Here is a 15,155-nt window from a genome sequence, read left to right on the forward strand (position 1 = left end):
GGAGAGCTGGACGAGGAAGGTGGGGGTGAGGAGGGGGGAGCTGGACGAGGAACATGGGGGTGGGGGGGAGAGCTGGACGAGGAAGGTGGGGGTGAGGAGGGGGGAGATGGGGCAGAAAAGGGCCGAGGGCCAGGCGAGGTCACCCCAAAGGTGCGAAGCTGGAAGGTGGGAGTGCAGCCCCTCCCCAGGCCCCCGTGTTGGAAGCCCCGGCATGCACCTGTGCTTCCAAAGCAAAACTCAAGCCAGAAGCGGAAGGAGGCTCTAGCCAGGAAGGAGAACCTTTGTGGTCACAGGCACCCCGGTGAAACGTCCCTTCAGAAGGTCCCTGGAAGGGGTCGGGAGGGCAGGTGCCGAGCAGGGGGGGCTCTCTCCGTGCCTGTGGCTGAGCTGAGACGTGGGCAGCCCGGCTTCCATCTCAGGAGTCACTACGTGATTCCCCTGTAGCTCGGTGGCCCCCGGGTGCTGTGACCTGCCAGAAGCTCGCACCCAACAGGACGGATTACCAGGATGGATAACAAAATCGCCAGGGTGGTTCCTTGGGACAATCTTCCTTGGGAAGGACAGTCATTCAAACAAATAACAAACAAAGAAACTCGTGAAGAATAAATGAATGGAATCAGCTCGTCAGGCGTGCTAACAGCATCAGAGAATCACTCCACACGGGGGGAGACGGGGGGACAAGTGAGCCTGAAGGACGGAGAAAAGGAGACAGCAAGACAGAGACTCAAGGGAACGGACAAACAAAAGCAGACGGCTCTCGGGGAAGAGCGAACGCTTTCTGGGGCCTTGCTGGCGGGTCTGAGCCCGCTGAGACCAGTGCTCCCACCTCCCCCACGACTCAGGGGACGTCCGAGGTCCCTCGGCTCAGATGCCCTCTGCAAACCTCCCCGGCATCTCGCTCAGCTGGGAACAAGGGAGGGCCCAGCTGCCCAACCAGGGTTCCCCCGACCTCAGACGTCCCCCCCGGACAGTCAGGTAGACGCGCCCACCTGCGCCCGGACCTCCTCACACAAACGTGCCCCCCCCCCCCCCAGCTGACACCAACTCCGTCCTCCTGCCTCTCGGCCTAACCGCACGGCACCCCGGGCACCCTTCTCGCGAGCCCACGTCCAGTCTGTCGGGAGGCGCTGTCAGGCCTCCTGTCACTTCAGGCTGGGAACCTGACCGTTTCCACCACTTCTGCAGCAGCGCCCGCCCTCCCACCCGGAGGACTATGTTCCCCTTCCACGTGGTGTCCCGGCTTCCGCCCTTGACTCAAGTGGACGGCAAAGTGGTCCCCTGGTCACGGGGCACCTCTTCTGAAAAGGCCGGTGTCTCCCCTTCCTGCTCAGGTTAAGGCCCAAATCGGGTGCCCTCCCTGGTCCCCCATCTCCCCTCTGCCCTGTTCGTCCCCCCAGAGCTCCTCCCGGGGTGTCTTCCAGGGCAACGCCTCCCTTCCTCCACGCCTCTGCTTTGTTCAAAGTCACCTTCACAGATGCTCAGCACCCGCCGGCTCTGCTCCCAGCTGCTCCGACACCCCCTACTTGACGGCGTTTTCCCCGAAGCGCTCAGCGGCTCCTCCCGGGCGGCAGGACCTCCCTGTTGTCTGTGCTCCTGTCAGGCTGTCCCCCTGCCTGAGTTTGCCAGCTGGCGCTCCGGGATGGGCTTGTCCCCTCCATGATGGGTCCCAGTGCCCGGCTCACAGAGCGGGGGTCTGACTGCGCTGGAGGAACACACAATGTTCCGGGAACCCCTGGGGAGTCCACTTCCTGGGGGGCACCAGAGCCTGGCAAAGGCGGGAGCGAGGGAGGCGTTTCAGGGGAGAGGCGTTTGAAGGTGGCAAACGTTTGCAGGGCAGGCGCATTCGGCAGGTGTGACAGCATCAGAGGTGAGGGAAAGGCCTCGCGGCTCCCTCTGAGGCCGGGACAGCGCGGCTGCTTGCGAGAGGAGGCCTTGCAACGACAGTAGGACTGGAGAGCGCGGGGAGGCCTGGGAGCGCCCTGGGCCTGACCTTGTCCTTGCGCCAGGGAGCGTCCAGACCCCCACGTTGCGGGCGGCCTGAAGTCAGAGCCGCACGGCGGAGGGTCCTGCCTCAGCTGAAGCATCGCTGCTCACACAACTTGTCCGCACCATCTGGCTGCCCTCGGGCGCAGGGCCACGTCCACTCTTGTGGGCAGGCCCGTAGAGCCTGAGTTCCGGGCAGTGGTCAGCGGGCCTGCTTCAATCTGGTTGGATCCGTCGGCTAAGAGTCCAGGTGCACCCCGGACGAGGGCTGGGCCGTCTGCGGGCGTCAGCGGTAAGGCGGTGTGACTGGCTGGAGACCAGCTGCTCCACTGTCGTCAGCAGGGGTTTGGAAGGAACGCCCTTTGCTCGGGTGCTTTACAGCTGGCATGGGGTTTGTGAACAGAGGCCCCCGGCGCTGTCGCCCTCCACGCTCCCCAGACCGAGGAGGGCAGCAGGCCTCGAGCACGTCCACAGGCCTGTCCAGCCTGTCCTCCTCTCCTGCCTTGGGTGGCGACACGTGTGTCCCCTCCGCCCAGAAGCCGTTGCCTGTGTGGGAGGGAGGGAGGGCCAGCGGAGCTGAGAGGCGGTCTCAGGGCACGTCCTCTGCGCTCTGTCACACTCACTGTCCCCGTGTTCTCACACACAGCCCGTCGGCGCGACTCTGCTCCAGCTCCTTAGTCTGGACACTGAAGAGCATCCCGGCGTGGGCGAGGGAGGGTGGGGGGAGCTGGAGGGGCTTCAAACCGTCAGGGGGCTGGTAGCTTTTTGTTTAGAAAATTAAGAAGCCTCCTGCGGTTATTTAAAATACAAACTGCCGAATGCGAGGGCTGAACAAATCCTGGCCGGTGGGAGCCACGGGAGGGGGACACGGGAGACGTGTCAGTAAGACAGCATCGGGGACAGAAGAGGCTGGACAGCGGCCCAGGGGGGGCTGGACCACACCAGGGGGCCTGGGGTCCAGCTGGGAGGCGGGGAGAGGCACTGCCACCCCAGCCTCACCTGCGGCTTCGGCAAACGGGTTGAGAATTCTGGTCTGTGCAACTCACAGGGTAATTAGGGGCCACATGAGCCAGATTCAGCCCAGGCGAGCTGAACAGAAGCCGCTGTACAAACGGCGAGACAAGTCTGCGAGACGAGTCCCCGGGCTTCTCTTGTCCTGCACCCCGCCCCTACCAACAGCCACGTTCTGGGGTAGAAACTTCATCCTCTAGAAATTGTTTCCTTGTCTTGGTTCTTCTTTAAAGACAGTTTGCAAGTAAACAGCAGGTTGAGTGATGGCACGGGCCTGGCCGACAGTGAGAGCCCCGAAGGCCCCCCGACTGAGAGGTCCCCCGCCCTGGGGAGCAGCTGCCGTCACCCTCCTCCACCTCCCTGCCATCATCTCTCTGGCGTTGATGCTCTTGGGGACCCTCGCTGCGCTCCCCCTGGACGTGGGGCTCACCCCTGCCCGACCCTGCCTCTCTCGCGGGTGCTCCTCAGGCCGGAAGGATACGTGCGTGTAGCTCAGGGGCCTGACAGTGCCTGGGAAACAGCCTGGGGCTCGTGCAGCCACACAGCAGGGGGCGGAGTAGGGTGAGGGCAGGGAGACATGGAGCACGAGGCCGAAGCTTGTTTTTTTTTGCGCTCTGATGATTTACTGAGATGTCAAGGGAGAGTGTACACACACACACACACACACACACACACACAAATACACACACACCCCACAAGACAGAGACCACCTGGAGGCAGGGGGCAATCGGATCTGAGCTACAGGGTGAGCTGGGACGGGGAGCCTCCTCCCAGTGTCCGTCTGCTGGAGGGGAGCAGACGGGGCTTCTGATCAGGGGAATCAAGGGAGAAAATACCGTCAGTTCAACTAATCGACAGCAAAATACAGGTGAAGGGGGAGGGGTGGGTGAGGACGCTGGGGAGATGGCAGGGGTCGGGGCAGCTGTGAACCAACGCCTCAGATCTGTTATTCAATGGTTCAGTGCATCAGAGTGTGCAAACATCACCAAGTCTCTTAACCAAGAAAAATGGCGGCAAAAAACTCAACAACACATGTTAAGGACCAACCGCGAGAGGGTTTGCCTACAGGTAAAGAGAGAAGGGTTAACATGCCAGGTAACAGAGTCGAGTGCAGGGCTGGGAGGGGCTGTATAGGAGGAGGCAGCTCCCGGGCCAGTGCAGGAGGCCTCGGAGTGGGTATGGGGCTCTGCCTGAGACCAGGAGCCGGGGCAGTGTGGAGAGGGCTGGGGACAGGAGGGCCAGGCAGGGGCGAGGCCGCTTCTCTGGGCAGGTACAGGTGGGAGTGGGGACAGCCTGGAAAGGCCCTTGGGGGGCCACCCCACCACCCGCTCTGGGGCCTCCTCGGAGGAGGGGCCGGGCGGCAGCGGCCCTTTCGGCGGCATCAGTACCCGGGCTGAGCGCGTGGGCCTGCTCCGACCCTGCGCTGCGTGTGAGGCCTCCTGCTGGGGATGGAGGTGGTGAGAAGGGCTGGGCCCCCGCCCCAGCGTCTGCCCAGGAGCTGTAAATGCCCCTCCAGCGTCTTCCTCCAGGGTCCCAGGGCTGCGTCCTCCTATACAGGGTGAGTCATGCCAGGCAGATCGTAAAGGGGGAGAGAAAAGGGTTCAGCAGTCAGAACTCAAAAGGAGAGGGTCCTAGCTCGTTCCAAAAGGTAAAAACATTACATAAAAAAATTCAAAATAAAGCAACAAGAAAATAACTTCTTTAAACCAATGTAAACAAACAAGAGTAACTCGGTGGAGGTCAGGAGCTGGGAGGGGGGCGGAGGAAGCGGGGGCAGCGAGCGGCGGAGCAGGCACGGCGTCGCGGGGGACGCCGGTACTTACGTTTACCTCGGTGATCGCTATATCAACAATGCTACCCACAACAATCAAGGCGTCAAATGTGTTCCATGCATCACAGAAATAGTGCTGCATGGGCGAGGAGCCGGGGTGGGGAGCGGAGGAGGACCGACAACGGAGAGAAACAAAACAAGAGGAGGAGGGAGATGAAAAAAAAAAAAGCATGGAAGAAAGGAGAGGAGAGAAAAAAATGAGAAAAGAAAGAGGTTATGTGGGCGTACTGGACTCCTTCTTACCACTCACAGCTCTGGAGGCACAGACCTGGGCACCTGGCGCTGGCGGAGGCCTGACAAAAGCTGGGTTAGTGGGGGCCGCGGGCGGGCGCCCTGGAGGAGGGGGCCCCGGCCACACCCTGGCCCGGCCCCGCGGCGGGCAGACCGGGGACGGGGGGGCTCACTTTTCCCTAGGACGGCGCAGGTTCGAGAGGAAGCATGACTGGAGGGGGTAAAACAGGAAACCAAAACATAAACCAAAGGAGGAAAGAGAGGGGGTCACAGAGGAGGTGGAGAGGAGGGTCCTGGGCAGAGTCATACTCACATTCGTCTCACTGAGAATGACGTCAATTACGCTGCCAATTACGATGAGGAAGTCAAAGACATTCCAGGGGTCACTAAAGTAACCCTGCACAGGGAGGGGTGGCAGGGCGGGGATTGAAAAGCAGCGTTAGAGGGACAGGAACAGAGCTCGGCACCAAAGAACCGCCGTCAGGCGCCACCGCGGCCGCTGGAGCTCCAAGCGGGAGGGGAGACGTCCAACCCGGCCCTGCCATCCGGACCCTCCCTCCAAACCCATCCCCCTCACCGCCCTCCTGCGAGTGGCCCTTCCTGCTTCACAGGGCTGGACCACCGTGTCCTCCAGCATCTCCGTCAGGAGGGAGGGAGGGAACACAGGGCGTGGCGCTTAGAGGGGTGGTCTCGGAGGGTGGCCAGGCCCCTGCGCTCAGGGGTGACTCACGCTACGCTACGCCTGCAATAACTCGGGGCCGGGTCATTAGCACAGTGTCTACGACCAGGCGGGCTCGATGCAGAGGGCGTCAGGGCCACGCCTGCGCCTGGACGGGCACCCAGCCCCGGGTGTGCCCCATGCTTCCGGCAAGGGCTTTCCTGACGGAAAGGAGGCAGAGGTCAGGCCAGTCCTAAGGCCTGGTTGCGTGGGAGGTGACCCTAGACAGTGTCTCGGAAGCCCCTCCCCCAGGTCCTCCCCCCGCACCACCACGCTGACTCAGGGGCCTGCTGAAATGCCACCCAAGAGAATGAGTTCTCACAGCCTTCCTGCGGGCTGGGTGGGGGTCTCGGCGACAGGCACCCCAGGAAGGGTGTGGAGGAGGGATCCTGGCACCAGGGTTCTGATTCCACCCCTTTATCCTGCCCACGCAGACTTGGTTTATTTTACACCCTATTTGGGGAAGGGAACAGATGAGTATTTTGGAAGGCTGTCTGAAGTGCTTGGACAACTGGTTGACCAATTGTCCCATTCCCACGAGGGTTCCCGGAGTCCTGGGCGGGTGGACTCCCTGCGGAGGAGGGGGGGTTCCTGGGTGTGGACCATGTGCAGGGGTCAGAGAGCCCCACGCTGTGACCACACGGACACACACTTGGTGCAGGGGCCCCAGGAGCCAGGCCTCCACACTCCCTGTGGGTGGCCGGCGAGGGCCCAGCCCCGGAGCATTTGTCTTCTTTAAGAAAGGACATCTGCCCCTTCGGCTTTTCGAGGAATATTCTGCAGAGCGGGCAAGACAGGGCTGGGCTCCCAGGAGGAGGAATTCTGAGGTTGGCGGGGGGGTGACAAAGCACTCAGGGTCTCTCCCCAGCCCTGCCTTTTAATTTCTGGCTCTCGGGAGCCCGTGTGCCCCCAGGTCTCCCAGCCTGGCCCCCTCAGAGGGGTCACGAGACATGGTCCTGGGGCTGTAGCCTAGTGTGGGAGGCCAGGTCACAGGGACAGGGACTCAGCTCCCAGGAATTTCTGCCAAGAGAAAGGAGAAACCCCACCATGGAGACTCCGGGTAGCCAGACAGGGGAGCAGAGGTTGGCCAGGGTGGGGCTGAGGTGAGGGTCACTTGAAATCACGGCTTCCTGCTGGCTTCCAGAGTGCTTCTCTGAACATCCCAGAGCCTTTGCGGCTGAGGGAGCCCACTCTCCCAGTCAGGTCACGGGCTGAGAGCGGGAAACATCTGGCCCCCTCCGAGGTCCTCCCTCCGCACCACAGGGCACACGGGGTGCCAATTCTGAGGGTGGGATGGGGGCAGAGAGTGAAGACCTCAAATGAACTACAACATGCGTGTGTTTTAAAGCCAGGGTGTGGAGAACCCTGGGGGGCTGCCTCGCCGTAGGAATGCCGCCTTTGTGGGTAGAGCTATTTCGGAAGGGAAGGCCGTGGGCCAAGGAAGAGAAAGGAGAGAAACAGGAGCCGGAGTGGAGTCCAGGAGCGCTCAGCATAGCCTAGAAAACGCGGTAATGGAACGTTATTTGGGTCTAGGGTTGGGAGAGAGAGGACGGATGGTCTCGGTGCTCCAGGGAGGAGGCGGCGTTGGACTTTGTTCGCCCACCAGAACCCTGAAATAAATGTTGAGTTGGCCTCGGTCTGCGACGTGGCTGGGGGGGAGGCAGGGAGGAAGGGGCAGGACAGACACAGAGGTTAGCCAGCCGGCGAGCCCAGGGAGGAGCCGGACCTCGAGGGACGCTTGCAGCCCCACCCTGCTTTACTGGTCCCCTGCCCTCGGGCTCCTCTGTGCTCGAGAAACAGGACAGCCAGCTCCTCTGGGACCGCCGCCTCCCCACCCTCCAGGGCCGGCCTCTGTCGGGCTGGCTGGCCCTGCAGCTGGGACGAGGCCCAGGCCTCACCGTGCCCCACGCAGGCTGTGCTGCTGGAGGCGTCTGGCGGAGCTCCCTGACAGTGGGACGCGGCCTGCGGGCCCAGGGCCAGGGCCTCCATGGGCCGGGCCAGAGGAGGTTTACACGTGGCCAAACAGGGCGGGGCTGACAGGGTCCCTTTAAGAGGCAGCTCCCCCTGACCGGTCCACCCCCTTCCTGCCCCTCTGTCCCATGAGTCCGCCCATCCTCCCAGCTGGACCATGACCTCCCCAAGTCCCTTCCTCCCGCCCGGTCCACACCCTCTCCCAGAAAAAGCTGACATCCTCCACGTAGGTCACAGGTTGTCGGGTCCCCAAGTGGACGGGGCCTGGGAGGAAGATGTTTCCTACACTCTCTGGAGTGCGAGAGCCCAGTGTCCCCTCTCTCTCTCTCTCTCTCTCTCTCTCTCTCTCACACACACACACACACCTGTCTCTGCCCATCTCCTCGTGTGCTGGAACCCACTGGTGATACTGGTTTCGAGGGGTGTGATGGAGGAAGGACAGCAGGGAAAAATCATACACTTTTCCTCTTAAGAAATCAGTCTGACCTGGAGCCAGGCTATACCTGTCTCTCCTTCTTTCCCAGATGGGAGGGGAGGAGCCAGGTCAGGGAAAGGGATCTCGAGGCTCTCTCCGAAGTGGCAAACCAAACCTCTCAGTGTCCAGCTCCTCAGAGCCAGGCAGGGCTGACCAGCCGGGGGGACGGAGTTTCGGGGCTGGAGGCCTTTCCCTCGCCATCCTTAACCCCGCAGGATGCGCGGATGCCAGCCTCCGGAGGTCTCGTGTGCGTCCATGTGGGCTGGTGGGAGCTGCTCCCTCCTTGGGAATAATCCCGTCTCCCAAGGACGCGGCCCCTCGGCTCACTGGCCGCCGTGGCAGAGAAGATGTGGGCCAAGCTGGTACCGGCCTCAGCACATCGTTGTCGGGAAGGACAGACGCTGCCCGGGCGTCGTGGGGTGCATCTCACATGCACGGGGATTTTGGCCTTTCCTCCCTTGTGGATTATCTGAGCCCTGATTCGCTCCATCCCTGGAGCTATTGCAAGCTGGAGGGGGTGGTGCAGTGGTTGAGGCCGTGATCCCCAGAGGCAGGGTGTCTGGGTTCAAGTCCTACCTCTGGCACTTAATGGCTGAGTAACCTTGGGCAAGTAACCCCCTTCTCTGTGCCTCAGTTTCCCCACCCAGAACAGGGGGTAGCGGTGAGAATTAAACGGGGCGACACAGGTGCAGTGCCTGGATCCGCAGGAAGGTGCCAGGGAGCCCCAGCGACGCACGGTTGCCTAGAGCCGATCTGCCCCTCTCCTGGGGAAGCAGGTCCAGAGGCGCAGTTCTGGGGAAGGCACAGCCCGTGTGTGTGGAACGAGGAGGGCGGGAGGTCACGGCTCCAGAACCCTGTCTCATCCTGAGTACTGGTGGGGGGACTGCTGCTGTCCTCAGGCTCTTGAAGGAAATCCGGCTTCGTTTCGAGCAAGTGTTCCTGCCTCGATCTTGCCAAACTCAGGTTCACCCTGACAGTTAACTGCCAGGTTCTTGGAAGCCACCCCCTCCCGGGGGAGACCCAGGTCCCTCTTCCTCGGGCGGAGGGCTGGGAAGGGAGCAGCGGGCTGCCTGGAGGGCCCAAGAGCAGGACTGCAGAGGGGAGGCTCCAGGCACCCACCCTGGCGCCTGAATTCGGGACCCTCAGCCCCTTCGCTGCCCTGAGCGAGGTCTCCCAGGTCTTCTCAGAGGCAACGTAAGCTTCAAAACAGGAAGGTGTGGAGAAGGGTCCACGGACGCCGGCGCCCAGGGCTGGGCTGCCTGTTCTCAGGCCTTTGGAGGCGGCAGTCACTCTGCTGCCATCACTTGCTTTCTTCCCTGTCCCTCCCGCCCGTCTTCCTGATCTGCCCCTGACGGATCCAGTAGAGGAAGCAAAGGGGCACGGGGAGCTGATCCGGAAGTTTTTCCTGGCCCCCGGGAGAGAGGCCGACTCTGACTTTGTCGGGGTCTCTGCCCCAAGATGTTTCCTTCCAGGGACACATGGGCCCCCGGGAGGGACGTGGGGGACTGGCTGAGACTGGACGCGGAGCTGCTGGAAGGAGACAGAGGGCGGGGAGGGAGGGGAGACGGAGAGGAACTTCAGAGACGCGGGGAGGAACAGGTGGGCAGGGCTGGGTGGGAAAAGCCCCTGAAGGTGGAGAGCAGAGAGGAGGGACCACACGCAGGGCGGGAGTCGGGAGGTGGGGAGAAGGGAGGGCAGGGGGCCTCCGAGAGACTCTGCAGGTGAAGCTGGAGGGAGGCGGTCAGTGCCCCAGGGTGGCTGGAGGATGTGGTCGTGTGAGGAGGGCGGTTTGCCAGAGGGAAGCCAGATGCTGGATCAGCAAGGAAAGAAGGTTCTGGAAGAGCTGATGGGGCGGGCGGAGCAATCAGCTGCAGGGTTTCTTGGCTGGAGACTGTGCTCTCCCGGGAGGCTCCCATACCCCCACCTCCTCACCCAGCTCCCCCTCCACCCACCCAGCCCTCGTCTGTCCCTTTGCCACCAGCCCCGTGGGAAGAAGTCAGCTGTGACGACTCCTTCTGCCTGACCGTGCCCTCCAGCAATCCCCACCCGTGTCAGGGCCAAGAGTCCTTCTCAAGAGAGAAAACCGTCCCTGGGACTGCAGAGAAGACTTTGCTCTGGGGGCTGGGGGCCAGGGGGCCCTGCGCTGGACAAACAGAGCTGGAAACAAGAGCGACGTGCCCTGGTGCTCGGCAGGTCTGAGGCCGGCGCTCAGCTCAGACCTCCAAGGCGCAGAGCCCACGGGCCTGGCCCAGCCCCCAGCCCAGTGCTGACCAGCGGGGCTGCCCCTCCTGGGGCGAAGCCTGAGCAGGGCCGGCCTGATGCCTCTGATGACCTGGTGGCATCTGACACCAGGCTCATCCCTCGCTCCCGGCCCAGTGCGGTGCCGGGGGCTGTGGTGGACTCCTCGGACGTCAGGCCGAGGGAGGGGCAGCTGGTCCTCTGTCAGTGGCGGCCGTCCTGCCCACCTCACTGCCTTTCGGCCTCTCTGCTCGCTCGGAAGCAGCCAAGGCTACGTGCCCTCTTTCCTAAAGATAACAGGGGCTCCAAAAAGCGCCCCAAACAGGGAAGACATGGTGTTGGCAGAACTTCTGCTCACCATCAGCTGGCAGTGTGAAGTCCTCTGTCTGGGGCAGGTGGCAGGGGCCACCGCCCCTGGCAGTTAGGAGGGCAGGGCCAGGACACCGGGGGGGACCCGGGCTGGGGAAACGCAGGGCGGTTGGATTCAGGGCAGGGATTTGCTGGAGTAAACCTATCCCACGGCGAGGAAAGCGGGAACGAAAAGACCCAGTGAACGTCAATCCCTACGAAGCCAACGAAAGAACCACAAACTGACTGACTGACCACCCAACCACGGAGACCGAGGGATGGAGGAGGCCACGCAGGGGCAACCTCAGTCCCTGCTTAGGGGCAGTGTCAGCCTTCTGTGTCCTCACTGCCTGCCTGTCCTCGCTCAGCACGCCTGCAGGTGCAAACACACCCCCAGCACAAATGCACCAACCCGCCGGGGACCGGAGGGGTGCAGAGCAGGACCCCGGCGGGTGGTGACACGCAGACGCCGTTCCGCACCGCAGGCCACCGTGAGGAGCTGCCATTTGAGGACAGATCAGCTGGATTCTCCCACCAGAGCTCCAGGCGGTTTCCGGTGTGGTGTTCCACCCAGAGGTTTTGGGGATGCCTTTCCTGGAGTCTCGTCCTTAATGAGGATCCCGGAACACGGCTCTCTCCCTACTGGTCACCGTCCTTAGGCAGCCAGGCCAGTGACTTCCGCACTTCAGGGTATTCCCAGAAAAGGTCCATTTCCCTTCTCTTCACGCCACAGGCCCCGCAGGCGGCAGGTGTGAAAGGTACGTGGCCCCAGGGCGGCTTGCTTGCTTCTCCAGGAAAAGTCTCTGTTTTACCCCGTCTTCTTGCAATAGGAAGCTAGGGATGGAGAAGTCGGGGCACCGTGCAGGGTGTCAGGGTTCCCGGGTCTGCAGGGTTTTGGGGGTGCTTTCCAGGTGGAGGCCCCAGCAGGTGTCACTCCCTTTCGCTTCGTAAGGCAGCTTTGCCGTTCGCCTAGTGCAGCTCCTGTGCTCAGGAGGCCTGACTCCAGAAGCCCCTGCAGGGCCTTGCAGGCTGCACCAGGCATCACCAGAGACACAGCGGCGTCAACTGCAGAGGGATCTGAACCATGTGTCTCACGAGGCTGAGTGACAACGATGCTGGTTCCCTCCTGCAGGCGGACGTCTGAGACTGGAGCCCAGCCCAGCGACGGCCCCGCCTCCCCCGCCTGGCCGGCCACGCTGCCATGGGCAGAACAGGACTGCAGGGCCCCACGGAAGGTGGCCAGGGACATTTGGAAGTCTTCCCTGCCCCTAAACGGGACCAGGCTTGGAAGGCGACGTGAGAAAGGGTGTGTTTGCTGCCCTGGAGGCGGTCGGAATCCACAGCCACTGTCACCCGATGACGCGCATTAGGCGTCTCAGTCTCTGAAGACGAGCCAGGATCTTGACGTGAGAGGAAGACTCTGCGCTGTGATTCGGCCTGTCTTGGCTTTGAGTCCCTCGAAGGCTGCTTCCCTCTTTCTGGAAAGCCAAACAGAACACTCGGTGGAGAGACGCCTGCCGACAGCCTGGTGGGGCGGCAAATGCAGCGACCACAGCGCCCGATGCCCTGGATGCCGCCCCCGGCTCTGCCTCTGAAAGACGGCGTGGCTAACACGATACGTGACTGCGCTGAGCTCTGCTCCCTCTTCCCTGAGACGCGGAGGCCAGCACAGGGCTCCACGGCGTCTGCGGGCTGCCTGCAGTGAGCGGGCAGTGCCCCGTGTTCTGAGACGTGTGGGTTGAACGTGAGCTCGAGGAGGACGGAGAGGATCTCTTCAGTGAGCAGGGCTGCAGCCGCCACGGAGCCTCGTCCTGCCCCAGCTGGTCAGGGCATCACCATCCGGAGGGAGCGGAACGGATGGTCAGGGACCCTTGCTGTCAGGGACCTGCTGACTGTGCGGCCCCGGGGAAGAACCCGCGTCGGCAGGGAGAGCTCACCCTCCTGGAACCAGAGCCTTCCTCCTCGTCGCCTTGAAGCTGCAGCGGCCGCAGCGCCGTGTGACCCTCCCTCAGGGCAGCTGCCCAGTTCCCAGCGGGGGCCGTGGCTCCCGCCCATCTTCAGGGGCCAAGACGGACAGTGCTGCTCACACCGGTTCCTCCCCCGTCATCGGGAAGCATGGCCGGGGTTGGGGGCACAGATAATCCAAGTGACCGGGAATCAGCTGCCTCCCGGCCTCACTCAGCCAGCGGCTCTCACCTTCTCCCAAACTCTTCCTAGAACTGCTGACAAGGAGCAAACAGACGCGTGCAGACAGATGCCTGCGGGTCTGCCCTGCACTGGAAGGTGCGAGGGGGCCACGATGGGCCCTGAGGGCGGCCCGGAGGCCTCCAGAGGCAGGAACACCCAGCCTGGAGCAGATGCACCCTGGCTGAGCTTTTACAGCAAGACCACTAGTCTGTGCGGCCTGGGGGGTCTGGGGACCGGGCCTGAGAGGTTTGGTTTCCAGTTCCTTCTAGACGGTGTGCGGGGCCAGGACAAGGACAGGGTGAGAGTGGGGGGGGGGCACTGAACCTCCCTGGGAGGCGGCTTTGCTCAGGCGGGAACTGTTCCCTGTGTACCAGCCGTGGTCCGGACCACGGGCTGAGATTCGACTTCAAGGAGTCGGCCTGGTTCACCTCCCACAGGGCGAGGATCTGGACGTCTGTCGCCCGGGAAGATGCCCCCGCCCTGCGGCCCCACCTCCCCTGACCGGCTGTGCGGCAGCCTGGGGCCGGACCCGGGCCTACCTTGGGCTTGAAGGCGATGAGCTTGAGAAGCATCTCCACTGTGAAGAGGCCGGTGAAGAGCATGTTCAGGACGTTCATGGCGATTTTGAACAGGCAGCTCTGCCCGTAGTGCTGGGGGAGGGGGGACAGAGAGGTGGGCAGGGCCGCCCTGCTCCTCGCCCCCCTCCCACAGACCGGCCTCCAACCAGGCCTGGAGGCTGTCCACACCCCCGGGCGGTCAGGTGGACACAGGGAACCCGCCTGCCGTCCCTCGACTGTCCCCGAAATTGTAGGCGAGCGGAGGGCCGCTCTCCCGCTCTGCTCAGGGGACAGCTTCACGGGGTCTCCCAGCCTCCCTGAGACGGTCCGGCCCCGCAGGTGCGCCTCTGCCCTCCGCCTCCCTCCGGGACTGACCTGCATGGCCAGGCAGATGGTGTTGAGCAGGATGAGGACGAACATCAGGTACTCGAAGTAGGTGGAGTTGACCACGTACCACACCTTGTACTGGTGCTGGTTCTTGGGGATGTACCTCCGCAGGGGCCGGGCCTTCAGGGCGTACTCCACGCACTGCCGCTGGGGAGAAAGGGGGGTTAGGGGCCTGGGCGGTGGGGGGAGGGGGCGGGGATGGGAGGTGCACGTAGGAGGAGCTGCACGTGCGGGGGTCTCTGCGGGTCGGAGGAGTCACCTACGGCTTCAGCTCCCCTACAGGGCTGAGATGTTGCGTGGGCTTTATTTGGCTTTTCTGTCACCCCGTGACCGAGGAGAGGCTGTCTCCAGTCAGCCTCCCTCTCAAGACGCAGTCAAGGGGTCTGTGTCTCTTTTTCTCTGACTTGGTGATGCCCGCTGCGCCGAGGACTCACGGCGGCATTTGACAGCTGCTTGCTGACTGACTGCTGGTCGGCCTTCTCACGGATTACTTCCAGGGGCACCTCTGTCCTCAGCTTTCCTCTCTGTCCTAAGCCGGCCTTCCCCCACTCACCAGCGCCCACAGATGAGGAGACAGAGCTCTCGGTTGGGGGGGGGGGATCTGCGCTAAGCCCATCCCACATCCTTTCTCCTGTGGGGCCCAGATTCCCAGACCGGGAGCTGGCGTCGCTCCAGCCCCTGCCTTGCACTCGGCCTCTGCATCTGGTCTCTAAGCCCGACCGACTCTACCTCCTCCTGCCCACTCCGTTTCCACTCCCATCAACCTGGTAGTGGATCGGGGTCTAACTGCCTCTCGTCTACTCTTCTTAACTGGCCTCCTTCCTCCCTGCCTTCCTTACAGTCCACAGTCCACACAGTGGCCAGGAGGGTGGGCCTAACCCAAGGGGCTGACACAAAGCCCACGAGGGGTCCGCTCCTCCCTAAGCAGAGCTTGGTCCCCCCAGGGCGGGATGTGTTTCCCACGGACCTCGGCGGGCGGGAGCCTGGTGAGGGGTCTGGTCCTGGCATCTGCAGGCCTCAGGCCCTACACCTCGGTCCTCGCTCCCCGAGCAGAACTCGGCCCACTGCTGGCTTCCTCCTGAAGCCTTTCCTGCCCCACCTCGTGCACAGGCCTCTGTGTCTCATTTAAGACACGAACAGTGGTTTCCAAAGTGTTCTCCCCCTCCCCCAAAACCTCCAGAACCTCCCAGCCTCAGTCTGGTTTCCTTCCTCTCATCA

At 62.9% G+C, this 15,155-nt stretch overlaps 1 protein-coding gene across 19 annotated transcripts in view; it reads right to left on the reverse strand.

Annotated features, from left to right (window-relative positions):
- CACNA1C (calcium voltage-gated channel subunit alpha1 C) overlaps positions 1–15,155 on the reverse strand; it is a 435,155-nt gene that overhangs the window by 39,899 nt on the left and 380,101 nt on the right. For 10 of the 19 annotated variants that reach the window (XM_074357558.1, XM_074357555.1, XM_074357574.1 and 7 more), the window contains 4 exons: positions 13,926–14,084; positions 13,533–13,643; positions 5,370–5,453; positions 4,818–4,901 (listed from right to left, as the gene is read on the reverse strand). In XM_074357558.1, coding sequence (XP_074213659.1) covers positions 4,818–4,901; positions 5,370–5,453; positions 13,533–13,643; positions 13,926–14,084 — 438 coding nt within the window. The remainder of the gene's footprint in view (positions 1–4,817; positions 4,902–5,369; positions 5,454–13,532; positions 13,644–13,925; positions 14,085–15,155) is intronic. The other 9 variants (XM_074357567.1, XM_074357560.1, XM_074357569.1 and 6 more) reach the window with 5 other exon arrangements.

This window comes from Camelus bactrianus, chromosome 34 (assembly GCF_048773025.1).
Source record: "Camelus bactrianus isolate YW-2024 breed Bactrian camel chromosome 34, ASM4877302v1, whole genome shotgun sequence".
Lineage (NCBI taxonomy): Eukaryota > Metazoa > Chordata > Mammalia > Artiodactyla > Camelidae > Camelus > Camelus bactrianus.